General features: G+C 34.0%; 6 protein-coding genes across 14 annotated transcripts; 3 read left to right on the forward strand and 3 right to left on the reverse strand.

Annotated features, from left to right (window-relative positions):
- Positions 1–2404: 2404 nt before the first annotated feature.
- LOC126677488 (probable inactive leucine-rich repeat receptor-like protein kinase At1g66830) lies at positions 2405–4723 on the forward strand. 2 transcript variants are annotated; one of them, XM_050372136.2, is made up of 2 exons: positions 2405–3894; positions 3976–4723. In XM_050372136.2, exons 1-2 carry the CDS (start codon positions 2457–2459, stop codon positions 4614–4616), a joined length of 2079 nt encoding a protein of 692 aa, XP_050228093.1. In that variant the 5' UTR covers positions 2405–2456; the 3' UTR covers positions 4617–4723. The 2 variants fall into 2 exon arrangements, with proteins under 2 accessions (XP_050228093.1, XP_050228094.1); XM_050372137.2 differs by having other exon boundaries at positions 3985–4723.
- LOC126677489 (uncharacterized) lies at positions 3900–8197 on the reverse strand. 3 transcript variants are annotated; one of them, XR_007640529.2, is made up of 3 exons: positions 7365–8197; positions 6064–6955; positions 3900–4560 (listed from the first exon to the last, which is right to left on the reverse strand). XR_007640529.2 is itself a non-coding variant. In XM_050372138.2 (2 exons), the coding sequence occupies exons 1-2, from the start codon at positions 8072–8074 to the stop codon at positions 6127–6129; spliced, it is 1539 nt and encodes a 512-aa protein (XP_050228095.1). In that variant the 5' UTR covers positions 8075–8197; the 3' UTR covers positions 5839–6126. The 3 variants fall into 3 exon arrangements, 1 of the variants encoding a protein (XP_050228095.1); XR_007640530.2 differs by having other exon boundaries at positions 3900–4575; XM_050372138.2 differs by lacking the exon at positions 3900–4560 and having other exon boundaries at positions 5839–6955.
- A 985-nt stretch (positions 8198–9182) lies between these two features.
- On the reverse strand, positions 9183–13301 carry LOC126676608 (receptor-like protein EIX1). 2 transcript variants are annotated; one of them, XM_050370840.2, is made up of 3 exons: positions 13057–13301; positions 12568–12945; positions 9183–12372 (listed from the first exon to the last, which is right to left on the reverse strand). In XM_050370840.2, the coding sequence occupies exons 2-3, from the start codon at positions 12861–12863 to the stop codon at positions 9546–9548; spliced, it is 3123 nt and encodes a 1040-aa protein (XP_050226797.1). In that variant the 5' UTR covers positions 12864–12945; positions 13057–13301; the 3' UTR covers positions 9183–9545. The 2 variants fall into 2 exon arrangements, with proteins under 2 accessions (XP_050226797.1, XP_050226798.1); XM_050370841.2 differs by having other exon boundaries at positions 12568–13301.
- Positions 13302–13847: 546 nt separating this feature from the next.
- LOC126678028 (putative lipid phosphate phosphatase 3, chloroplastic) lies at positions 13848–19281 on the forward strand. 5 transcript variants are annotated; one of them, XM_056105460.1, is made up of 9 exons: positions 13849–14071; positions 16390–16479; positions 17322–17543; positions 17647–17734; positions 17848–17957; positions 18028–18118; positions 18312–18500; positions 18584–18643; positions 18921–19281. In XM_056105460.1, exons 3-9 carry the CDS (start codon positions 17328–17330, stop codon positions 19124–19126), a joined length of 960 nt encoding a protein of 319 aa, XP_055961435.1. In that variant the 5' UTR covers positions 13849–14071; positions 16390–16479; positions 17322–17327; the 3' UTR covers positions 19127–19281. The 5 variants fall into 5 exon arrangements, with proteins under 5 accessions (XP_050228843.1, XP_055961435.1, XP_050228842.1 ...); XM_050372884.2 differs by lacking the exon at positions 13849–14071 and adding an exon at positions 14081–14383; XM_050372886.2 differs by lacking the exon at positions 16390–16479 and having other exon boundaries at positions 13848–14071.
- A 964-nt stretch (positions 19282–20245) lies between these two features.
- Positions 20246–21528, forward strand: LOC126676623 (agamous-like MADS-box protein AGL11). Its single transcript, XM_050370859.2, has one exon. It carries the CDS (start codon positions 20533–20535, stop codon positions 21385–21387), a length of 855 nt encoding a protein of 284 aa, XP_050226816.1. The 5' UTR covers positions 20246–20532; the 3' UTR covers positions 21388–21528.
- A 64-nt stretch (positions 21529–21592) lies between these two features.
- LOC126678582 (uncharacterized) lies at positions 21593–23000 on the reverse strand. Its single transcript, XM_050373477.2, has 2 exons — positions 22658–23000; positions 21593–21808 (listed from the first exon to the last, which is right to left on the reverse strand). The coding sequence occupies exons 1-2, from the start codon at positions 22913–22915 to the stop codon at positions 21656–21658; spliced, it is 411 nt and encodes a 136-aa protein (XP_050229434.1). The 5' UTR covers positions 22916–23000; the 3' UTR covers positions 21593–21655.
- Between the last annotated feature and the right edge of the window lie 2475 nt (positions 23001–25475).

Consider the following 25475-nt stretch of genomic DNA (forward strand, 5'->3'; position numbering starts at 1 on the left):
GGGATGAAAGGTCAGAGTTTTTTAAGACATTAGGCCTAATAATAATTAAAATTATAATATATTAAAAGTAGATTATATTAACCGGAATTCTTGATTAATTCTCTAATTGTTATCTAAATCAATAATTTAGCTATTTTTTGTTTATATTTAACCTATATTATAGTAGTAGTAGTTTAATATTAGTAATTAAAAAGGGTAACAACGTAAATATGCCTGTCTCCCCATCCGTGCTATTATATATAGGTAGATATATTTATGTATTAATAAATTTAGTTATTTATGTTTATATATTATTTATTAACATATAAACTAGGTTGATAGTCGATACTCACGCGTCACACAAGTAAAATGATAAAAAATTTATTTTATAATTTCAAATTATTTGATATTTTATTAGTATTTTATATTTAATTTATAGTTTAATATGATACTTTAAAAAAAATTGATGTTTTTCGAATTGGTGTTATTGTAATTTCCACTCCCTCACAAAGCCAAATTTCTAATTTGAGTGTTTCAAAATACAAACCAAAATTTTATTTTATTTTGGCTAACTAAATTTAAATGTCATCTTTACCCTACATTATATTATCTTAATCATCATTAATTATCGCTTTATCTAATATAAAAATTAATAAGAAATTTAGTTTTTCACTTTATTCCTGATGGTCCAGATATACAGATTATCGCACATCCTGGGGTGATGCAGATGCGAATTGGATCTAGATACGACTTGAACTATCTGCAGATGATGAATAGCAACAGTGAGACTTGAGCTTCAGACCCCGAGTTCATTCTAATGTTTAAATTAGTGATATATTCAATGTGTATAATAAATGAACATAAGGGAAAAAAAATCAGTAAATAAGACTATTACTCTTTCTATAAGCTTCTTATTGTGGTCTTTTATTTTTTAACACGAGCCTTCAATTTTGACAATTAAATACGTGAACTATGATTCTTTATAATTCGAAATATCGAGTAATTTTTTGTCAATAAATGATAATGTGGGCAATAAAATAAATATTATTCCCATATCCACATCAACTTTATTTAACGAAGTTTTTTTCGGAATTCTAAATTATAAAAATTTAAAAGATGGTGTCTAATATTGCCAAACTTAAACGGTAATGTTTAAAAATATAATACATGCTTAAGATCGTAAATTTTTAAGCAATTAACTCAAAAAAAAAGTTAAATACACATAAATTTTCAGTATGGTATCAGAGTCCGGTTATGATTCATCACGAATATTAATATATATTTAAATTCAATAATAGCTTTAATTTGTAGACATAATAAATATTTACTTAATGTCATTATGAATTGGTGTGGGACAACTGAATTGAACCCGAGGGTCCTAAAAGAAGCACGCCTATATGAGTTAAGACTTGGCCACTGAATTCCAAATTTGGCCACTGAATGCGTATCAAACTCTAATACTACTAGAAAGCAACATAATTAGAGTCAAACTTGTCTCACCAAACTTCATCTATATTTCTCACTAAGTGTCATTTTTATGCACCAAATATCTCCATTAATCACGCAACAACTGGCCACTGTCTAAGGTTGAATTGTTAACACCCTAATTAATGTTTTCTGAAATTTATAGACAAACCTGAAAATTTGTTACGTTTAGAAACACTTAAAACTAACTTATGGAGTAATAATTAACAGGGTGTGGAGCGGTCAGTTCGGTAGATTCAAAACCTACTTGAGTTGAGTCTGTTTCGAATTTTTGTGGGCACACAATAAAAAAATTACATAATTAATTAACTATGTGTTTACTTGTAGAAAGTATGGTTTTATAATTGAAGGTTGAACTGAGACACTTTAAATTAAAATAGAATTATTTGATCATAGATATATTTAATTTTGTACAATAATTTGTTTCTTTATTTAATGAAAATTTGTTTATCTTTCTTTTTTTTGTCTTACATTGTTTTTTTCTTTATTAATTTTTTTTAATGAAAGTATTTTTATCTTTCTTAATCAAAGTTAAGAAGAGTTAATTTGTTTGTGATAATGCTCAAGTTAAACAGTTATGTAATTTGACATTTAAATTTATTAAGCGATCTGCGAATAATATTACGTATGTTATTGCTCAAGCTTCTTGTTTTATGTTCTTTTGTAACTGATTCTGATATTGACTTGATGAAAATTCTTAAATTTTTATAAGATATGATTATCAAGTGTTTTAGCTTTTAACTTCATAGCTCAAGAACTAGTATCATTTGTGTAACCTAATTGGCATACATCATCTTAAGTACTATTAATTTAATTTAGGGCCACAATGACCCACTTCATCACTTCAATTCTAAATTGTAAAAGTGACTCTACACTTTGCTTTGACCTATAAATTTCCAATAGTCTATAATATATACTCTTCAACAAACACATTAAAGAATTTTATAAATATTTTCTTTGCTTTCTCTTGTCAACTATTTCTAGTGCATAACATGTTTCCATTGCTATTTTTCTTCATATTTAACTCTATTTCACTCTCCAATTCTCTAAATGATGAAGGCCTTGCTCTTCTTTCCTTCAAAAAATCCATACAACAGAACTCTGCTGCTAGTTATTTAGATAACTGGAATTCATCAGATACAACCCCATGTTCATGGCATGGAATTGAATGCAGATCAGAAAGAGTCATTTCTCTTAGAATTCCAGAAAAGGGCATTTCTGGATTTCTTCGTCTTGATCCCGGGAAGCTCGTTGCGCTTCGTCAGGTTAATCTCAGGAATAATAACCTCACTGGAAGCTTACCTGTCGAGCTTTTTAATGCAACAGCTTTAACAAACTTAGTCCTGTCAGGAAATTCATTTTCTGGTTCAGTTCCTTCTGACATAGGAAACCTGAAAGGCCTCAAGATTCTCGATCTTTCGCAGAATTATTTGGTTGGCTCGTTACCTTCATCTCTTCTTCATTGCAAGAAACTGCGACAACTTTATCTGAACAGCAATAATTTCTCAGGTTTTTTACCTGACGGGTTCGGATCCGATTTGGTAATGCTTCAGAAACTCGATCTTTCCTTTAACAAGCTAAGTGGTTCCATCCCCTTCGACTTTGGAAATTTACGGAGCTTGACAGGCGTTCTTGACCTGTCTAACAATCTTTTTAATGGTACTATTCCAGCAAGCCTCGAAAAGCTTTCTGAATCAGTTTATATCAATCTTTCCTACAATAATCTGAGTGGTCTCATACCGCAAAATGATATTCTACTAAGTGTAGGACCAACAGCTTTCATAGGAAACCCTTTCTTATGTGGACTTCCATTGAAGTCCCCATGCCCTATGAATCCAAAGCCTGTAGCAGATGATCCAGTTCAGACAATTTACCGAAGCAGAAAATCTAGTTGGAGTCGTTGTGTAGTGATCGGAATTATTGCCAGTACAATGTTGGGAATTAGTCTCATGGTTTTGCTGTTATCTTACTGGTATAAGTATAAGAGAGGGTATGTTTGTAAAAGCAGGAAACATGTTGAGGGTTGTAATTCTAACGAGAAATCATTGGTTCGAAAAGAAATGTTCTGTTTCAGAACAGATGATTTGGAGTCTTTGACAGAAAATATGGAGCAATACATTTTCATGACATTAGATTCACAAGTAAAATTTGACCTTGAGCAACTTCTGAAAGCATCTGCTTTTCTTCTGGGTAAAACCAGAGTAGGAATTGTGTATAAAGTTGTTATCGAAAAGGGACCGACGGTTGCTGTTAGAAGATTGGAAGACGGAGGCTCGCAGAGATACAGAGAGTTTCAAACTGAAGTGGAAGCAATTAGTAAGATTAGGCATCCAAATATCGTCGGTCTTCTAGCTTATTGCTGGTGTATCACTGAGAAGCTTCTGATCTATGATTATCTACCAAACGGTGACCTTGCCGCTGCAATTCACGGTCAGTTTTCGAATACTACTAAGTTATATCTTTTATATGTTTTGATTTCAAGGATCACAGTTTCTGATACATTCTGACCAGGAAGAACAGGAATGATATATTTTAAGCCTCTTTCTTGGTCCATTCGTCTTAAAATCATGCGAGGAGTAGCGAAAGGATTAACTTTCCTACACGAATTCACCCCCAAAAGATATGTACACGGAAACTTAAAGCCTAGCAATATTCTTCTTGGAGAAAACTTGGAGCCATGTATCTCTGATTTTGGGCTTGGCCGTCTAGCAAACACAACAGAAGAATCAGCATCAGTTTCTTCAGAACAAACAACAAATGGAACGCCATTACAGGGATCGCCATTTGCATTCACACCAATAAATTCAAGTGCTGTAATGTCCTACTATGAAGCTCCTGAAGTTTCGCAATCCTCCAAACCGTCACAAAAGTGGGATGTTTATTCATTCGGAGTGATTTTACTTGAGATGATTTCTGGAAAGTCTCCGGTTATACAGACAAGTTCTTCGGAAATGGGACTTGTGCAATGGATACAACTGAGTACTGAAGTGAAGCCACTGTCTGATGTAATAGACCCCTTCTTAGTTTATGACACAGATAAGAAAGAAGAAATGGTTGCAGTACTCAAGATTGCTTTAGCTTGCGTTCATTTGAACCCTGATAAGAGACCACCTATGAGAAATGTTAGTGATTCCCTGGAAAAATTGGCCTAAGCTCACCTAAAGGATATTAGCATGTACACTATATTTTACAGTTGTAGACACGATTAAATAATATGACAGAATGCCAAATACGATACAGAGTTTGGATTTGATATAAATAGATTTGTGTCGTAAATAAGTCAACTCGTTCGCGATACGATTAATTTTGTGTCTAAGGGAATAGAACATGCTTAATTTATTTAATTTTAAACTTTAGAATTAGATGAATTTAGATGTGTAATACATTTAATTAGATATATTTATATGTGTTTGTGTTTACATTTTATGACCCACATACACAAAACACCAATCTAAATGTACACCTTCCTGCAAATAGTAGATTATGTCTGTTTGCAGAAGAGTGAAATGGATTAGAAACAAAAATGACACAAATGAAATGACAAAATGACTTCCGAGAAACTTTTGCATAGACAGTCCAATAAAGTGTTATGTTGATGCATCAGACGGAATCAGCATCCTCGACAATATGATCACTAAATTAAAACTCAATGCAAGCTGCCTAAAAAAATGACAAAATAAAACACAGAGAAATCTCAAACCATTCATATGATATGAGCATTCCATACGGGCTGTGAAACAAACAACCGTCAACTAACTAAAGCCGCCATGACAAGCAGATTGCAGCTCAAAGCAGCAGAATACAACATCTCACTCATGATCGACACTATTAGAGAAAACTCTGTACTGGCCTGTAAAGCGCTATAAAACAATACAACTCCAACAAAGGTCTCTTGAAGCACAATGACATGGTCAATTTCATTAAAACTTAAAAGAGTATGCTCGTCGTGTAAGTACGTAGATTTAAATTTAACGGAAAGCAAAGACAAAAATTCAGCCTCATAGGAACGTGATCATAATGTGCATGTTACATCACAAATTTGGCATGCAACTAGTAGATAGCTAATGGTATCTAATCCATTCCTATGACTGTATGTCTACATTTCAATTTCCAACCAAACTTTGACCCAAATATTGCTAGACAATGATTGTAGCAGAAGAAAAACAGAGAAGGAAAAAATTTATACCCCCATTTAAAGACAGGAAAAGGTACTTATCGACATTCGAATTCACTTTCAACAACAGTACTTGATCAGATTGAAACACCATGGCGTTACACAATGCACAGACATAAAGAAGAACGATAGATTTTAGCAAATGAATGCTAGCGCTCCATTTACAGCAATACATCTAAGGAGCATAAAATAGTTTGAAATTGCAGAACAACAATTAATTTGAATAAACTATACCGACTGTTACAGGCATGCGGCATTTAATATGACTTGTATTATCTAAAACACTCTGTATCAAATAACAACACCACCGATACAACTTGGCGGAAAAAAAAGAGACGAAGCAAGTGTTAATAAGACCAGACTGTTACTTCTACACAACATATAATTCTACCGAAAGTAAGAATCCAAGGAAAAGTACATATTACCAGCAGAAACTCTCCTTTCCAAAATTGTTCAATTTAGTATGTGCTTATCGTAGCCGAGTAGTTCTATATCTGTAGCTTAGTCTTTTCTGTATGCAACTGTGCTAAAGCCTCTGATAACATGACTGCTGTGGCTTTAGGCACGGTTGTGCACTGAGGAGCCAATTTAGGAGGTGGAGGCTGAGACTTATATATTTGGATACGCAAAGGGTCCTCATCAAGTTCATTAGTGTAATTTGCAGTTTCTGTGGAAGTAACATCAATGGACTGTGCTTGCTGATTTACTTGTGGAAGAGCTCGATCCTGTAGATGACTCTCGTTACGTGGAACATTAACAAGTGAACTTGGCATCGGGGGTGTTCTGTAAATCTGTGAGGCTGCCTCAGGCATCGGCGAAGCAGCTGCAACCTTGTAACCCACTTGGGCAGAATTTGGCAAGGGAATAGGATGAGCGGGCGGACAGTTAGAAGCAACAGTCATAGGGTTGACCAAACCACTTTGCATAGGCATATTGTAAGGATGCCCAACAGGCATGAAATATATTGGGGCTGGCTGACTGGTCTGATAATATGTCTGCTGCTGAGGCATTGGAGAGGTCATTACATAGTAAGAAGGTACCGGCATCATGCCAGCTGGGTTATGTGGCAAATTATATGGATCAGCAGTATGAACAAACTGTATCTGCGGTTGATCAAACTGTAGAGACAATGGAAATCCAGAAACATGAAGTGGCTTGTGCATCTCAACACCAATAGAAGGATTAATCGTTTTACTCTCTAATTCTACAGGGTAATAGTTATTGTTCTCCATTGCAGGAACTAGAGGGACTGGTTCTTGATAAGTCATTCCGGGCGGTGTATGAGGAATAGCGATAGTCACACCCATACCATTATCACTGTAAACAACAAAGCACACAACCTTGTTACACTCAGCATAGCTGAAAGGATCAAAACTTGGACATCTCAATAAATGATTTGACTATAAATTAAACCAATAACTTACCAAATCAGGATTCATTGTTGAAGCAATTATCACTCTATCATTTCTATATTCCTTAAACATCAACATAATGTTTAATTCAAGAATCCAATTCAATTAAATTCTATGTACTCAATTCTCAGTTTTGATAATACAAGTTACTAAAATTTAGTCTATAACTTGAAAAGAAGACGATATTTTTGAAAGGAATAAGATCATTCACATTCCATAACCACGCGTGGTATGATTTTGCAAGAACCAACAAATGATTTACACAAAAGAAGGCAAATTGGATGAATCTTGACAAGTAGCAAATAAAGACATACCTTGTAGCAAATGATTCAGAAGCAGGCAATTTAACCTTATTATCCAACAAACCAGCACCAAACTCCTCAACATGAGCACCTTTAGCAGGCAAATTAGTCAAAGAAACAGAAGAAGAAGAAGACCCAAAAGAAGAACTCGTCTCTAAAACCATAGACTCAGCTCCACAAAGACCATAACCAACTTCATTATTACTATTATTATCACTACCCTCGCTACTATTTCCTTCCAAACCAACCCCACCTCCACCTCCCTTCTGCATAATCTTAGCACTTTTCAACACATCAGCAAACCAAGTCTCAGTCTTCGGATGCTTCAACTCATTAAACTCTGCAACCGGTTTGGTCGGGAAGAGGAACAGTCTTATACGAGCAGGAGTAGGAGATAGACGGTGGTGCTCATCAAGCATAATAAGAAGATCATCATCATTCGAAACGGAGATAAGTGAGTCAAGATCATGACTCGGAAGCTGGTACTTCAAAGTGAACGAGTTATTGATATTGAGAGCCGTAGATAAGTGGGTGGCGAGAGAAGTTAGTGTAAGATTTGCAGCTATGGCGGTGGGGATGGTGATGATGCGGGTGTCACCACCTGCGTAGCATAATGATTTTGTTGAGCTGTTTGGACGTGGGATTATCTGGCCTCCGTAGCTGCACATTAGTCGAAGTTTATACGGTGGTCCTGCGGCGGCGGAAGGTGGCGGTGGATCCATCTTGGCGGTGTAGAGAGAGAGATAGAGGTGGGGCGGTGCTATAAATGAAAGTTGGAGATGGAGACAAGTGGGGGATTATTTTAATGTTTTTAGATTAAATTAAAGTTTAGGAAATCTAGTGTTAAGTTTGTTTATATAAGAAGACTTCACGTAACAGGCACTAAGCGTCATTTTAGATCAAGATGATTGTACATAATAATATCCTTTTGCTTTACTGCTCTTTTAATTGTCATTATTTTATTCAGATCCCTGAAGTTTCTGTTAGTCTGTTTCTAATCCTTATATTCTTCAAAATAACATTTTATTTTTTAATCCATTATAACTGTTTATTATTAAAATTTTAATGTTGTTTAAAATTGGTCTGAATTTATTTTAGCATTGATGTCTGTTTTATAGTAATATACAATGTTATAGATAGGTACTAAAAATTTAAAATAAAATTATAAAAATGACAATGAACATTTCTATATAAAATATGATTTTAATCTCAAAAAAAAATTCTTAATTTCAAATTTATCGATGTATATTCAAATTATATTTATATTTAATTTAATTTGTTTATATAGTTTATAAAATTATAATTCTTTTCATTTTATATTATCCTAAGTAGTAGCATTTGTAGATGAGAAATTTAATGAATTTGTGTGCCAGTCTGTAACACAATTTATTTATTTATGTCGTAAATAAATTGTCAAGTATTCGACATGAACCTGTTAAAATTCAACCCAAGTTTACCAATTTTATATATTTGACGAAATTAGATTACTGTATAATGATTCATTTGGACACTATATTAATTTGAACAAAGGATCAGATCACCCCCTCAACTTGGCACGAAATATCAAAAAAGTCATTTTGAAGACTTTTGGATCAAACAAACCTGCAACTATGTCAAAGTGCATCAAAAAGATCCCTCCCCACTTTCACCTCCTCAAGTGAGATACACTCTCCATTTTAAAATATAAAAATATTTCAAATGGTTCCTAAATTTATTTTATTTTTTATATTAATATATTATAATTTTTAAATTTCAATCGTAACCTTTAATTTTCACAACTTCAAAAATTAAATTAATTTATAAATAAATTTTAAGAAACCTATTCTTACTTTTTGTATTTCTAAAATAAATCATTTCATAATTCATAAGAAAAACTAAACCTAAATCAATAGATCTTCTCCTTCCCTTCACATTCTGCCGCCAGCCGCCGCCTCCAAATTCATTACCGCTACAGTCTTCCACACTCGATGAAACGACGAGCCATCTTCTGGTTCGTTTCTCTTCTTTTTTGTCGAGGATGTGCAACGAACCAGAGGATTGTTCGTCTTTGTTCCGTTGCAGCGCTGACGAACGGCCGCTTTGAAGACGAACGGCACGGCAGTTTCCTGCTTAAACGTCTATTTCTTTCAACTAATTTCTTTCTAAGAAGAGCGTTGAAGTTGACAAATAAATCTGTTATAATAGCACCTACTTTTACAGAAATTTATCAAATCTAGTTAATAGTTTAAGCCAAACTTTGGTTAAGAATTTGAAATAGGCCTGTCTCCATGAGCTGTTGTACAATAGTGGAGCAAAGATTCCCCAGAAACCTACTACAAATCCCATCACCAAGGCCAAGTAAAATTCTTCTACTTCTGCCCCATCATCTTTTTTTCCATTTGCATCGTCCGTGCCGGGCGGAATCTTACCATTTCCGCAGCTTTCGAGAGGAGGTCCGCAAAGTTTATTGGCAAGAAAGCTAGATGCATCGATGCTTTGCAACTGAGTGCTCGATGGAATTTCCCCCGACAAGTCATTATAAGAAAGATTCAAGATACTTAAGAAGTTCAATCTAGCCATGCTTGGAGGAATGTTGCCTGAAAGTCTGTTTCTTGATAAATCAATTGATTCCACCATTCGCATATCACCAATATTCTTTGGAATCTCTCCGGTCAAATAATTTTCCGATAAATTCAATGATCTCACCCCGAAAAGAGTAGTTATTTCCTCTGGAATCTCTCCTGCTATCATGTTGCTTGAAAAGTCCATGCTCGTTACCAATGCTAAAATGCTGTCGTATTCGACTTCTTTCCCTTTTGTCACTAGATATGCATTCTCTATAAATTGTTCGACTAGCGAAAAGTAACTCGTTGAAGTAATAAGTACCTTATTTCTCGATCTTTTCACTCTGGTCATGGATGTGAGATTGCCTATGCATTTTGGTATTCTTCCGGACAAATTGTTATCCGCAAAGTCAAGTATTTGGAGAGAAATGAAGCTACAAATTTCTGACGGAATTTGTCCACTCAGCCTGTTGGAGCGAAGACTAAGAGCCAAAAGATTTGGAAAATTGCTACTAAACCAAGTTGGTACATTTCCAAGAAATTCATTTCCAGCAAGATCAAGAGTCAACAACTCTGTACAATTTCCAAGAGAAGAGGAGATTTCTCCAGAGAGATTATTGTTTCGTAACTGTAATGACAATAGATTTCGCAAGTATCCTATGGAGCTTGGAATTTTTCCAGTCAAACAATTACTCCCCAGTTTTATGACTATCAGCGATTGCCAGTTCATCCAACAATCTGGAATTTGACCTGAAATTTTATTTCTGTCAAGGCGAAGAATTCTCAAGGAAGTTGCCACGACCACTGGATAACATAGGAAGTTAGCAAGAGATCCTGAGAAGAAATTGTTGGAAAGATCTAACTGCATTATGTCTGCTGTGAAACGAGGCAATGGACCCTGAAATCGGTTGGATCCAAGGGAAATTGTTGGCCGCAATGAATCAATACTGATATTACTTGGAAGCTGACCTCGGATTTGGTTATTAGAGAGATTTAAATATTGGATATGGGAAGTTAAATTCCAAAACCAAGTTGGAATGCTATTTGAAATCTGAGTGCAAGACAGGTCAATGTACTCGAAATAATCTTGAGACTGAAGCCAAATGGGAAATTCGGGTCCTAAATTCCAGTATCTCAATCCCAAGTTATTGAGACGAAACGGAGGAACCCAATCTGGACTTACTTTTAAACTCAGATGATTATAAGAGGCGACGAGTACTTTTAAACTGGTGAGATTTATGAAGTGAATTTCTGAGACAACCCCTTCCAGCAGGTTGTTTGAAATATCAATATATTGCAAATTTGACAGGTTTCCAAAGCTTAACGGAAGAGCTCCAAAAAGTTTATTATTAGAAAAATATGCCCAAGTCAAGGATGATAAACTTCCTATAGATTCAGGAAGAGGACCAGATATGAAATTATTTGATAACTGAAGAGCCCGAAGTTTTCGCAGTTGTCCAATTTCATTACCTATATAACCCGAAAAGTTATTATCTCCTAACCATAACTCTTCTAGACTCTGCGAAATGCAGCCAGAAAAAGTTTCAAAAAGTTTTGACACCTCTCCGCCAAATCTGTTATCTGACAAGAAAATGACTTGCAAATTGCAAAGATTTCCCATGGTTTGTGGAATTGTTCCTTCAAGTTTAGTGAATGCCAATTTGAGAGTAACAAGCGCTGACAGGTTTCCAATGGCGCATGAGATTTCTCCTTGCACATTAGTATGAGAAAGATCAAGAAACTCGAGATGTCTAAACGTATACAGCCACTGAGGAATGGTGGAACTGGTGAGATTGGCCCCATAGAGACTAAGCTTTTTAAGAGCAGTCAGGTTCTGGAAACTGGATGGAATCGGACCATAAAGAAAATTTGCAGAAAGATCAAGGTTTAACAGAGAAGTCAAGTTGGATAATTCGTTGGGAATCGGGCCTTTGAAGTAACAAAAGCTAAGATCAAGAGAAGTAAGACTACTGAGAGTTAAAATCCAATTGGGAATTGAGGTACCAAAATGATTATGTGAAATGTCAAGTACAGAAAGAGATGAGAAATTAACTTCCACTGATGAAGGAATTTCGACAAGATTGCAATTGGACAAGCGTAATTCTAATAAAGAAGGGAGAATGTTGACTACCAGCAACCAGTCGGATCCTGCACCAATTTTCACACAACTCAAATCTAGAAATTGCAGAGAAGTTAAAAGGGAAAGCCAACGGAGATTATCAACGTACAGCTTCGCTTCACCCATATACGCGCAAGCTCCTTCTATCCCAAGCTCGCGTAAACTGGAAAGGTTTCCAAGTCGATGAGGCACTAATCCCTGAAATCCGGCTCCATGAAGTTGGAGTTTCTTTAAACTCGCCATAGAACCAATAAAGCTAGGAATTGGAATACCTCCGAAATTGTTGTAGCTCAAGTCAAGGTAACTCAAATGCTTCAAATGGAGCAAAGACGGGTTTATGGTACCCTGCAGCTTGAACCTTGTTAAAGATAATCCCACATTGCTTAGGAGAACAAATATAAATGAGTTTATAAGTGTAAAGGTTCAACCACCTATTAACTAGTTCTAGTTATTAGGTCATGGTTGAACCTAAACACTCTCATAAGCATGTGGGTGAATTATCACATTCTCACCAATTTATAATTAATTACTCCCACCAATATTTCTAATAAACCTTTCATACGTGTCATAATGCAACAACTGAAAGTCGATAGGATTCCTGAGGTTGAGCTCTGTGACATGACCGGTTACATTATCACAAACAATTCCAACCCATTTGCAGCAATCGAATTCTGCAGAAACCCAAGAAGACAATCTGTTGGAAGGATCTTTCAAATCTTGTTTAAACTCTAGAAGAGCTTGTCTCTCAGTATTGATGCATAATGCTTCAGAATTACAACAGCAAACGGGTTCATCGAGCATAGTAATCAAAATGAGCAGCCCAAGGAGAAGACTGATGTAAATTCGCATTATGTTTAACTATTTTGTGTTGAATACTGGACTTTAAATTACCTGAGCAAAGAACATCGCATACTTTCTCTTTATGCCAAGTCTGTGGAAACATCAAGAAGAAGAAACAAGAAATGAATAATAACAGGATCAACAGCCGACCCTCGCAATTCTTAAGTCCATATGTCAAAAATTAAAGGCTTCAAATTATTACCACTAAAGAGAATGATGTTGAGGTTACATCCTCACAATAGTTCCAGCATCCTCCTTCCTGTCTTATTTCATTTGTCCCTTCTTCATTTTATAAAAAATAGAAATGCATTAAATATAATAATATTTTTATTTCTGTATTTTTTTAAATTATGTTTCTTTTGACTATGAACACATACTATAGAGCTAATTAAAATGTTTGCTGTTTTGATAAGATTTTTTTTTTTAAATTTATCAAATGTCTCAAATTAAATATGTATTGGGACATTATTGTATATGACTTCTTTTTTCGACTCTAAATTTTAAGGAAAAAAACTCTCAAAAAATATAAATTTATATCAAATTAGAACTAGTAACTAATCCCAACATTGAGGTATTGAAAAAACTCATATAAGCAAAAAATCGCAAATATCTTTAATCATAAGACATATAGTAGTCATATACAAGTTTTATTACTTTTACACATTAATCTATATAATAAAATTATTAATGTTAAGAATAAAAGCTAGAAATATATGCCAATAATATAAAAATATTCTTTTGAAGACATTACAAATTTTAAAAATGAATAAACAAACTCAGAACGGAATACTTTCTCTTCATGTTTTGCCCTAATTAGCTGGGTAATGGTAATTTTAATTACTCCTAACGATATTATGTATAAAAGAATAAAATCAAATAAAAACATTATGGATTCAAATTATATATATTAAATATTATGAATTGTAAATTTTTAAGCGAAAAAAAAACTTTTTATGTTGGGCAGCACTCTAGTCTCTAGCACTCTGCTTGATTGTGGGATCGATTTCTCCCACGAATTCTCTCCCTTACCCTAATTATAAAAAAGAAAACATAAAATTCACTGTTTAAAAACAACTGAGCGATAGTTCAGTAGATGGTAATGAAATTGTTATGACTTGGGTTTGAGAGTTAAAAAAGAAAAAAAGAGTCCCACCAGTTGTTGACTGTCAAATAATAAAGCAGAACAAGTCAAGAAGAAGCCGAGAAAGATTACACAGGTAATCCAACTCTTCTCCTTCTCCTTTTTATTCTGTAAAGTTGACCTTTTTGGCTATAAAACTACTGTTTGTATCTTTTTATCATTCTATCCGATTTCATTTTCATGTGGTGGGTGAGATTTTGTTTCTACTTGTACTCTGATGAACCTTAGAGCTCATAGAAAGGAACGTTCCTCTGCCATTTCTTTAATTTCTTGTATGTTATGGATCGCCACTAAAAGCTAAAAATAGATATACCCTTTTGCCTGATTACATCATATAATGCCTTGGTACAATTTTGGATCTTTCTCCTGCTTCACTCCCATCTTTCAGGTTAGTGGGTTTTTTTCTTTTTTCTTTTTGTCATAAGTCTTTTACTGTGAAGTTGGGCACATGGGATACAAGGGTTTGTATTATCTGTGGGTAAAGTTTTAATTTTCAATATAGTCTTTTACTGTGTTGGGCACATGGGATACAAGGGTTTGTATTATCTGTGGATAAAGTTTAAATTTTTAATGCTAAAATTGTACTTCTTGTATTATGCTATGAGAGTTAGAATCACTGTTTATTCTGGAGCCTTGATGTGGGTTTATCGTGGATTTTGTAGATAGACTGTGAATCTTTACTTCCCTCTATCGGATATGTGTTGAACTCTTTAATTAAAGTCGAACTGATTGATATTTTAGTATTGTTTTTGTCAATGTGCTACATACAAGAAAAGATTTTTGAGGCATTACTGTGAAAGGCTAGTCATACTAGATCTCCGTTGAATTCAATCCTCTACAAGTTGCAATTTCAACAAGATGGCCAAAATGTAAATGAAATACAACTCTAGCACTGAAAGTCGGATTTATACTTGTAAAAACAAGATATTGAGGTCTAAGTTTGGTGATCTGGACAAGTTAGCTTTCACTTCTCTACGCGATCTGATATTCAGGTCATGGCCTTTTTGTTAGTTGTCAATGCAATGTACTTGAACCGTCCCTTCCCGTTTATCAGTCTGGTGCAAACTCTGCGCAATTAACTATTTTAGTTTGAGAAATTGCTCAATTTAATATATGGGGATGTGAAGGGCACAGGGGGATCAATAATTAAGCTGTTATCAAATCGATGTTTTGAACCCGGAAAGATGTTCCAGGCACTCCTGGAAAGAAACTGTATAACCAGTGGAGGCATATGAGGAATAGCTCTATAATTACAATTTAGTTACCGAATTATCAACTTATGACATATAACTGCAGCCGAGAGGACGGCATAGGCTACATGGTTAACTAGCTATAGGTTTCACTTTTGACCTGTGATCTTGTTTGTTCAAAGCTTAATTTAGTTTTCTCAGATTGTATTTTTGCATATCATTATGATGGTGGAATGAACTCATAAATAATCAAATAAGTCAAATTTATAGATGAACATTGGCATTTTTTTATCTATGTCAAGATTGAACATGTAAATGCATTCTTTTATTTTGAAAAGGAAACTTTATCATTCCTTCTAGGCTTAATTGCGTAAAAAATCACAAACTTTAGCGTGTTTTGCAAATTTAACGTAAACTTTCAATTTTGGCAAATTAATACACAAACTTTTGATTTTTGGCAATTTTAGCACAGATCAATTTTTCGTGAAGAAAATGCTGATGTGTACACCGGAATAACCACTATTCCGGCGTCCACATCAGCATTTTTCTCTACTTTTTTTGAAGGAAAATTGATCGGTGCTAAAATTGCAAAAAATCACAAGTTTGTGTATTAATTTGCCAAAATTGAAAGTTTATGTTAAATTTGCAAAACACGCTAAAGTTTATGTTTTTTTACGCCATTAAGCCTTCCTTCTATGATTTCCAATGGTTTGACCTTTCAGGTTGAGAAGGTGTTCAACTGTGTTTGATAGGAGTGGTAAAATAATTTAAACCTTTCTCTGTACATGTCTGGTTGTACTTTAACTGTGGGAAGAATCCATAGTAGCATCTTACTAGGATTTCATGGCAGCTATTAATCAAGAACCACTGCTTTTCGGGTACCTAAATTTTGCAGATTAATGAACCATGAAATTAGCATTTCTGTCATTGCACAGTGCATAATGCTACATATCCACACCATCATGAACTTGCCACTATCTCCGCCTCTTGCATCCTAGGAGGAATTTGATCTGATATGACACCAATATTTTGAGATTGCTATGCAACCAGTCAATGAAGTCCTTAACTTAAAAGTTTGCTAAGACTTTCCAGTCATCAATAAGTCATATTAATGCTTTGATTTTTTTCTGAGCTTCAATACTGAATTTGGAGTGCTATTCCTAGTATTGGCTTTCCCTGAATAGTCTTTTGTTGGGGTTAATAGGCTGCTTCAACTAAGAGGCTGGAGGTTACTGCAAATACTGACCAGTCATTTTCATCTCTTGACCTTGCACTAATACAAAAGAACGAAGAGGTATATTCTAACTCTTATGATTTTTGCATTACAACAAAACTCTTGTTTGAGGAGTATTGGTGGCTCCCTGAAGGCTTCTATATTGGTTTGACTTTGCATAATGGTTCATGAGCGTCCTAGGTTTGTAATGTTCGTTCTAGTTCTACAAATAAGTGCTGAACTCCAAGTTTCTTATTTTGTATTAGAAATTTATAGGCGGAGCATGGCTGCTTATCATCAATTCAAATCCCGAGCATTGCTAGTTGATGAATAAATTCTATCTTTTGCTCATGCGTTTGTTTCCGCTATTTCCAATTCTGGAGGGATTTGCAGGTGGGATTTATGACATGGGTGCATGATTTGTCTTACTACTCTACTCCACGGGCTAGCCACAGATACTATTTTCAGCTGAATAGTCTGATGACATGTAGTTTGACGGATGAATTCTTAGCTATTCTGTTGGCTTGTTTATTTATAGCTCACTCATAGATGGATCTTCTGTATCACCTGTTAGCTTTCTTGATCTGAAACATTGTTTTATAAATTATATCTGCTGCCATGTCTTTGCCTGGTCATCTTCTGCAATGCTCAACTTGGTTTAACTATTCTCGTTTCCTGTATCGTTTGTTCAGATGATGATTTACTGTGTCTCAGACAGAGTTTCCTATGCATTAAAAAGTAAATTTATGTCCCTTCTGACACCCATATGCAGTAATGACAAAGTAATGTTACTTCCATTTTTTTCTGAGAAACGTGTTTAGTTAATGCCGGGGGTTGTATTTAATCATGCAGAACGTAAGTCTGATTGTTAGTATACTTCTGTATCTAATATTTGTAAATTGTGGCATGTTTGGTTCATGCAGTACAAGATGAAGGAGGTTCAACTTGGTTCACATACTGCAAGGTCCCATGGAATTGCCGTTGCAAGGACACACATGCATGATTGGATAATTTTCATTCTTCTTATTGGGATTGTAATCATCCTAAACGTTATTCATCCTTTTTATCGGTATGTTGGCAAGGATATGATGACAGATCTTAGGTATCCATTGAAAAGTAATACAGTGCCTGTTTGGTCCATTCCAGTAAGTTTCCTTTCATATCAGCTCTTTCTTTAAACTAAATTCGTAAGTTTTAGATAAGCATGTAAGCAAAGACATTGATGAGTTTCTTTTTGTTGGATCTTAGTTATATACCATTGTTTTGCCTATGGTGATTTTCCTCGTTATATATTTTCGTAGGAGAGACGTATATGATCTCCATCACGCCATACTAGGTGATAATTTCTTTTGGTTTCTGCTGTTTTCATAAAATTCTCCATTACACAATGAGCTGTTCCAAATCTCATTACATATTTAACTAATGCATGCTTTGCATATATTGGTGCAGGCCTCTTCTATTCCATTCTAGTGACAGCTGTCATTACTGAATCGATAAAAAATGCAGTTGGTCGGCCTAGACCTGATTTCTTTTGGCGCTGTTTTCCCGATGGAAAAGATGTACGCTTCTATTGACTTGCTGCTACTTAGTACATTAATATTTCTAAAGCTAACACTAATCATTTCTAAGGTTTATGATCAATTGGGAAATGTTATATGTAATGGTGATAAAAATGTCATAAAGGAAGGGCACAAGAGTTTTCCAAGCGGGCATACTTCCTGTAAGTCTACTGCCATGTGCTTTTTCTTTAATGAAAAAAGCATGGAAAATGATAAGAATAAGAGGATAAATTATTTCAGTCTATGGGTTTCAATAACGGCTAATCTACTGAATAAATGTCACCCTCGGTTTGTTTTGCTTGAATTTTTTGCCCCTTTTAACTTTCTTTAGGCATTTGCTTCCTTGTTTTTCAGGGTCCTTTGCTGGTTTGGGTTTTCTGTCACTCTACTTATCAGGAAAAATACAAGTATTTGATCGCAGAGGCCATGTTGCAAAACTGTGCATCGTCTTTCTTCCTTTATTAGCTGCTTCTCTTGTTGGAATTTCTCGAGTTGATGACTATTGGCATCATTGGCAGGATGTCTTTGCTGGCGGTCTCATAGGTTAGTTCTTTCTGTTTCTTTTTCTTAAATGTCATTAAGATTAGCTTTCTGACTCTTGAAGAGGCGTCTTTTGCAAGTTGCAGGGCTTGTAGTTGCTACTTTTTGCTATTTGCAGTTCTTCCCCCCACCATATCATCCTCAAGGTATGAATCATGATAAGTACATTTTTGTAAGATTCGAAGCTTGAAAGCTTTTATAACCAATTGAATTACTTCAATGGATTAACCGTCCATATGATAACTTGATAAGTACAATTTTTTCTAAATCTTATAACAATCGCTTCCAAATGCTCTTATATATCGTTAAGCTGTCTGAAAACATTTTGTTTGTTTTATTTTTGAATGGTCTTGATTCTTGTCGCATTATCACAGTTGAATTATATCACTTGCTAATTTGAGTTTATGATCCTTTCTTTTGTAGGTTGGGGTCCTTATGCTTATTTTCGAGTACTGGAGGAGTTACATGGAAGCGCACAAGCATCCGGTGCTATTAACCTGATAAATTCAGAGACAGCGGAGGCTCGAGTTGAGAATGAAGATGAAAGTAATGGATTTTTGGGGCTACATTTGGCCGATGCCTCTAATTTGCCAACAGAAACGGTAGACATAGAACACGGACCCAGGTAACTTTCAGCAGTCATGTAAAACTTAAAGATGTTTATAATATTGCTTTAGACTCCTGTCATTGACCTGAACAAGAGTGAGAAGAAGGTAAATATGTATATGATAGCCTGCCATTGTTTTCAGTTTGATCTAATCTTATCCAAAAGTTGTTATCGTTACACTGAGATTCTTTTTTTTTTTTTTGGGTACATGGTCCATGAGTCCTGAACGGGTCTCAATTATGAGACGGCACCTTTTAAGCCTCCACATTCAAACTAATCCTTATTCCTTTTTTACACCGAGATTCTGATTATGCTTTTTTTTATAAAAGAATGTGATAGATGATTATTAAAGATGTAGCTCATTATCTAGTTATTAGTCGTGATGATTGTACAAGTTCTGTAGGGGTGTGTTTGTAATCAGATATACCCAAATTAATCAATTAAACCATAATGAAATTCCGATTTTTGGTTAACTTGGTTCGACTATGGTTATAAATTCTCAAAAGTTTGTTAATTTGGTTTGGTTTTCAGTTTGAAATATTTGAATTAACCGAACTGATCAAATTAACTAAATTATAATGTGATCTGTATATATTTGGTTATGGTTTGGTTAAAAAAAATTGAAGGAATTCGATTTTAGTTAATTTAGTTCAGCTCGAACCAATTGAGGCATACCCTAGTTGTAATGACAATCGACTACAATAGCAGCAAAAATTTAAGAGGACATTAGATGTTTTAAAGAATTATGATTTTAGCTGCCCAATTTTTTAATTTTAACACGACTTATAAATTTAAATTTGACCGAACAATTTTTCGTTAAAAGATATGTGAATGCCGAAATAATGTATATCAGATGTCCCATCAATATTCTTTCACTAAGAAATTTTTCGGTGTTCCGAATTATAAAAAATAATAGTCTGTGTTTTAAAATGCTAAAGTTGAAAATTCTTGTTAAATTTACAAAACACAATAAATTTCATTTTTTTTTTGCAATTAACCTTAAATTGTAAAAAGTTAAAAACTGTAAGAAATTTATTGAAAGTTCACAATAATTCTTAATTTTTTTGAACTGATTTTTTTTTGTGAAACCTTTTAACTGATTCTTTTAATTGTATATAATTGGCCATTATTAATCCAAATTTCCACGAAATTAATTTTGATTTATATTTCAACCCAGCCTAAAAGATTCTCTCAATCAAAAACTTGCTATCCAAGCTCTTTTTCCGTTAACAATAATTAATAAATGGGTCCAAGTGAACATGGAAGAAGATCCTCCCATTAATCCAAACAATCTTGTTTCCATATTAGTTAAGGAAACATCACTTCTTCATTTCAATTAACTCTCCTTCCTATTTAAAGCCTTGTGTTGTTTGTTTTAAGATTCAAAGAGAAACTAAATAATCATATTCTTTTTTTTTAGACAAGGAAATGGACCGGGATAAACAGAGGAAGGAGTTAATTAAGAGGGAGAAATCTTTAAAGATTTCTTATAATAAAAGAAAGCAAAACTTGTTAAAGAAAGGATATGAATTAGCAACTCTTTGTGGTGTTGATTTATGTGTCATCGTCTTCGATCCGAAACAACGAAACGAACATGTCGAGCCAGAGACATGGCCTGTTGATTCACAACAAGTTAAGAACATAATCAGACAGTACCAAAGAAAAGAGCAAGAAAAGAGATCATTCTTGTATGTTTCTGACAATTCTGAAAAGATTCCTGATGATTTTACTAATTCGTGCGAGAAAAGGCGGCCTGAATGGATTGATTGGATGAATGAGTGCTCGGAGCATGAATTACAGCAGTTTCTTTGTAAATTGGAAGATAAAATTAAAGTTGCTGACGAGAAAATCCGAATACTGATGAATTATAGCCAGCTTGGAATGGTTACTGGTGCGTGTCAGGTTGGAAACGGCCAGGAATTGAAATTGTTTCCGGGAAATCAAAACTTTGTCGAAACTGTTGAGGTTCATGAGCAGCACAACGATTGGAATTGGGACTATTCAATGGTTCACAATAATAATATTGCATCAACAAGTGAGACTCAGTTTCCACAATTACATGAACCTGTCTACTTTGATCCTGCATTATGGAACTCGAACAATTCGATGGTTAATAATGCTAATCCTTGGCTGAGCTACAACGATCCAACTATGCAATCGATTCTAACTTTTCCGGAGTTTCCGTATATTTATGATGTTCCTCTTCATATCAATTCTTCTGAATCCAATGAGACTATTAATTTCTTTCAACAGAACAATAGTAATGCGATGAGTTGGATATGACATGAAGTATAGCTAGCTAGTACTAATTTTCAATTTTCTTGGAATTTAATGCTGCTACATTTTGGTTTCTAACACATTATTCCCTTGTTATTGTATAAATTACATTATTTCCGCCAGCATTTTAATTTGCACTTAACTTGGTGTTTAATTTCATAATGCAGGAAAAAAAACCCGGAAAAATAGTTGAATTACGTATGGAAAATACTGAAACGAAAAACCCGATTCATATTAAATTTCCAAAAAAAACAACAACAAAGGTAATTAATAATCAATGTAGAATCCTTTTATTCTTTTTAGAATTTGACTTCCTATCATCAAACAAATCAGACCTCAACGAACCCAAGCTACGACCATACCCGAGTCCACGACCGTATCCGAATCCAACCCCAACACCACAACCCATACCAACTCCAAACACTAACTGAAAACTAGGGGTGGGCAAAAAAACCGGTCAAACCGATTAACCGAACCGAAACCGGAAAACCGAACCGGAAAATGCGGTTAACCGGTCCAACGGTTTAGGTTTAGGTTTTGATTTTTAGTTTTCATGGTTAATGGTTTAGGTTTAGGTTTTGGATTTCTAAAAACCGTGGTTAACCGGTTAACCGGTTTATATATATATTCATATATTTTTAATAATTAATAAGATATATTTTATGATCTATAAAATAATATTAATTTTATAATATACACAATAAAATCTAAATATAAAAATATATTGACATATATTTTATTTAGGAATATTTATATATTTTAGGAGATTTTATATATGAAAATATTGTAAAAGAAATTTGTTTTCCTTATTAAAATATTTACTTAACAAAAATAGGAATATTTAAGTCTATAAATAGTAGAAAGTGGACGTGAACAACACTACAAACAATTCAAAAAATACAAACCTAGCTTTAATATTACTCATAAATTATTTGTAAATAATAATAGTTTTAAATATTTGCATTGATTTAACTATTTATAAGATAGTTTAGATTTATATTTTTTTAATATAATTTGAATTTCTATAGTTTTTTTTTGTTTGCTAAAAAATTAAATAGAATTAAAAATATATCTTTTTTTGTCTTTAATTTTTCTAATGGTTATATGGTTAAAAACCGCAAAACCGAAAAACCGAACCGTTTTTTATGGTTAACCAATTTACCGGTTAACCGTTTAAAATTTTAGGTTTAGGTTTTTAATTTTAAAAACCGTATTACAATGGACCGGTTTACAAATTACCCTCATGGACCGGTTAACCGGTCCATGCCCACCCCTACTGAAAACAGTTCCAAGGCCACCCATCATACCCAACTCCACCAACCAAACCCAAACCCAACCCGACACCACATCCAACACCTAAACCAGCTCCAGGACCCGATACATTATCCTCAAACTTACGGTAGTTTTCTTGGAGGAATTCAGTTACCGGGAATTGATTTCCACCGCCGTTTTTGTTGTTGTTATTGTGTTTCCAATTCGAGAAGAAGGTTGAATCATCGGCCTTTGAATAAGTGTGTTTGGATTTGGGTTTCATTTAGGAAAGGATAAGATTGTGAAGTTGCTGTTGCAGAGATAGTTACTGGAGTGACGCAGTTTTGACGCTCAAATTTTAGTTGTGGGCTTGTAACCTGTTACCTGGATTTTTCATGGGCCTTACACCCAACCCAATTCTAATTTACTCGGCTAATCACTCATGATCCCCAAATTTTGGGTCTATGATCACTAAACCCTCTGATGTTTAAAAACGATTACTAAACCCTTTGATTTTTTTGGCGGCGTTTACTAGACTCCCTGAGATTAACAATCAGTAATTTTTTTAAAAAATGATAACATGGCGGCAATTTTTTTTCATGTCAGAGCCAACAAAACCTGTTCCCATATCATATGTCAGCTGACATCTCACCATAAATTAAAAATGCCTAAAATATCTCAAAATTCAATTAACTTTTTTTAAAAAAAAATCCAACTCAATCAAACTCAACCTATAAATCCAACCGAACCAGTCAACCCCTAACCGTCACCCACCGCCATCACCGTTCTCCGGCCACCACCAGCCCACTGCCATCTCAACAACCGGAATTGTTTTAGGCCGTGTTCTTCGATCTGTTCTTCCTTCGAAGAACAGATCGATGTATGTTCTTCATTAAAAATAGATTTAGAGGGTCTATTGATTACAGATCCAAAAATCAGAGGCCATATGTGATCATTAGCCAATTTACTTCGTTCTAATTTATTGTTTTCATTATTATGTATCTGCGTTTTCTTGTACTATATTAAAAGAAAGACTTTCAAATTTAAATAATATATCTTTATACATGATTTTTTTTATTTTAATAAAAATTAGCTTATATTAGATACCAATGAACTACAACTCATGTGGTATAAACGCTACACAATATTTTACTAAGGTTGTGGGTTAATTTTCTTCCACGAATGTTGCCGACTTACTTGCAAAACACGGAGCTACAGCGGCATCTTATATTTGGTGGTCTTCTGTGCCAAATTTTTGTAATTCTGTAATTTATCAGGATTTTAGTAGGCAGACATCTTATAGATTCTGCTAGTTGTTTTGGTTTGTTTTGTAAAACTTTTTACTTTATCTTTAATATATTTTCTGGTTTTTAGAAGCGTGATGCAAACGCTAAGAGGGTGTCAACCTAGTTGAGATGCTCGGGTGCGTTTTCTGATTTCTGAAATTCAAGCTTTTACTCAAAATATATAAAAAATATTATATTAAGTCATTTGGTGAAAAGACTGTAATGAAAAAAAAAAGGACAGCAAAAATGAAAAGTGGGGTAATTGATCCTGAAGATCACTGAACTTTTGAGTTTTTTCATTTCAGTCACTAAACTATTTTTTTTTTCATTTTGATCACTGAACTTTCATTTTTTTTCATTTTGGTATTTTCAGGCCAAAAACATTTAGGTGGCAGCCGGAATTAATTTTTTTTTAACCTAAAAACTTGCCATATATGCATTATTTGATCGAAAAATTCATTTTCAAAGTAAAATTATGTATGTATAATATATTTTCAAAGTAAAACTTATAAAATCCGGTTGTCACATGTCAATTTCCGGCTGCCACCTAAGCATTTTTGGTCTGAAATACCAAAATGAAAAAAAATGAAAGTTCAATGACCAAAATGAAAAGAAAAATAGTTTAGTGACTGAAATGAAAAACTCAAAAGTTCAATGATGGTCAGGATCAATTACCCATGAAAAGTGTATACATTTCAGTTTATGTACTTATCTTAGAGCATTTCCAATAGATTCTTTATAATTGACAAAATCTTTAGTTTTATAAAATTTAAAATATATCATTATTATTTAGTGAAATTACTTGAATATTATATAACTATCAATTGTTAAAACTAATTTAGACCAAAATCAAATTTGATAAAATAAATTTTGGCGAGATTTAATATTTTTATTAGTTTTATAGATTACAAAAAATATTTAATAAAAATATGTAATATTAATTAAATTACTTTAATTAAATATTAATTTGAGTTCGGGCAAATGCGCGGGCTTACGACTAGTATATTAATAATTGCAAAAGGCACCATACAAATTGTTAGTCAAATGAAACTATTAATATGTTATTAACAATTTAAAAAATATAAAAGAATAAATTATATATATATATATATGAACAAAGGATCACTTTACCCCCTGAACTTGGCACAAAGTATCAAAAACGTCCAAATTGCGAAAACCGGATCACTTTTACCCTGAACTTGGCAAAACCGGCTCAAAATCCCCCTCGGTGCTGACGTGGCACTTAATTGGAGAGTGAGTTTACTAAAAATTATAATTAACTCTAATTAATCACACTTAAATACTAATTAATTCTAATTAAATTTTAATTAAAGTAAATAACATCAGGGATCTTTTTGAATCTTTTCCCTAATAGCAAAATTTTCAAATTTTTTTAATCCCTTCAACAGATTGGCCGGAAAAATTTCCGGCCAATCCGTTGAAGGAGAACAGACCCACCGGCGGGTCTGTTCTTCAAAAACAGACCCACCGGCGGGTCTGTTCTTGACCCGCCGCCGGTGGGTCTGTTGTTACAAACCCACCAACAGACCCTCCGGT

This window comes from Mercurialis annua, linkage group LG4 (genome assembly GCF_937616625.2).
Source record: "Mercurialis annua linkage group LG4, ddMerAnnu1.2, whole genome shotgun sequence".
NCBI classification, from domain to species: domain Eukaryota; kingdom Viridiplantae; phylum Streptophyta; class Magnoliopsida; order Malpighiales; family Euphorbiaceae; genus Mercurialis; species Mercurialis annua.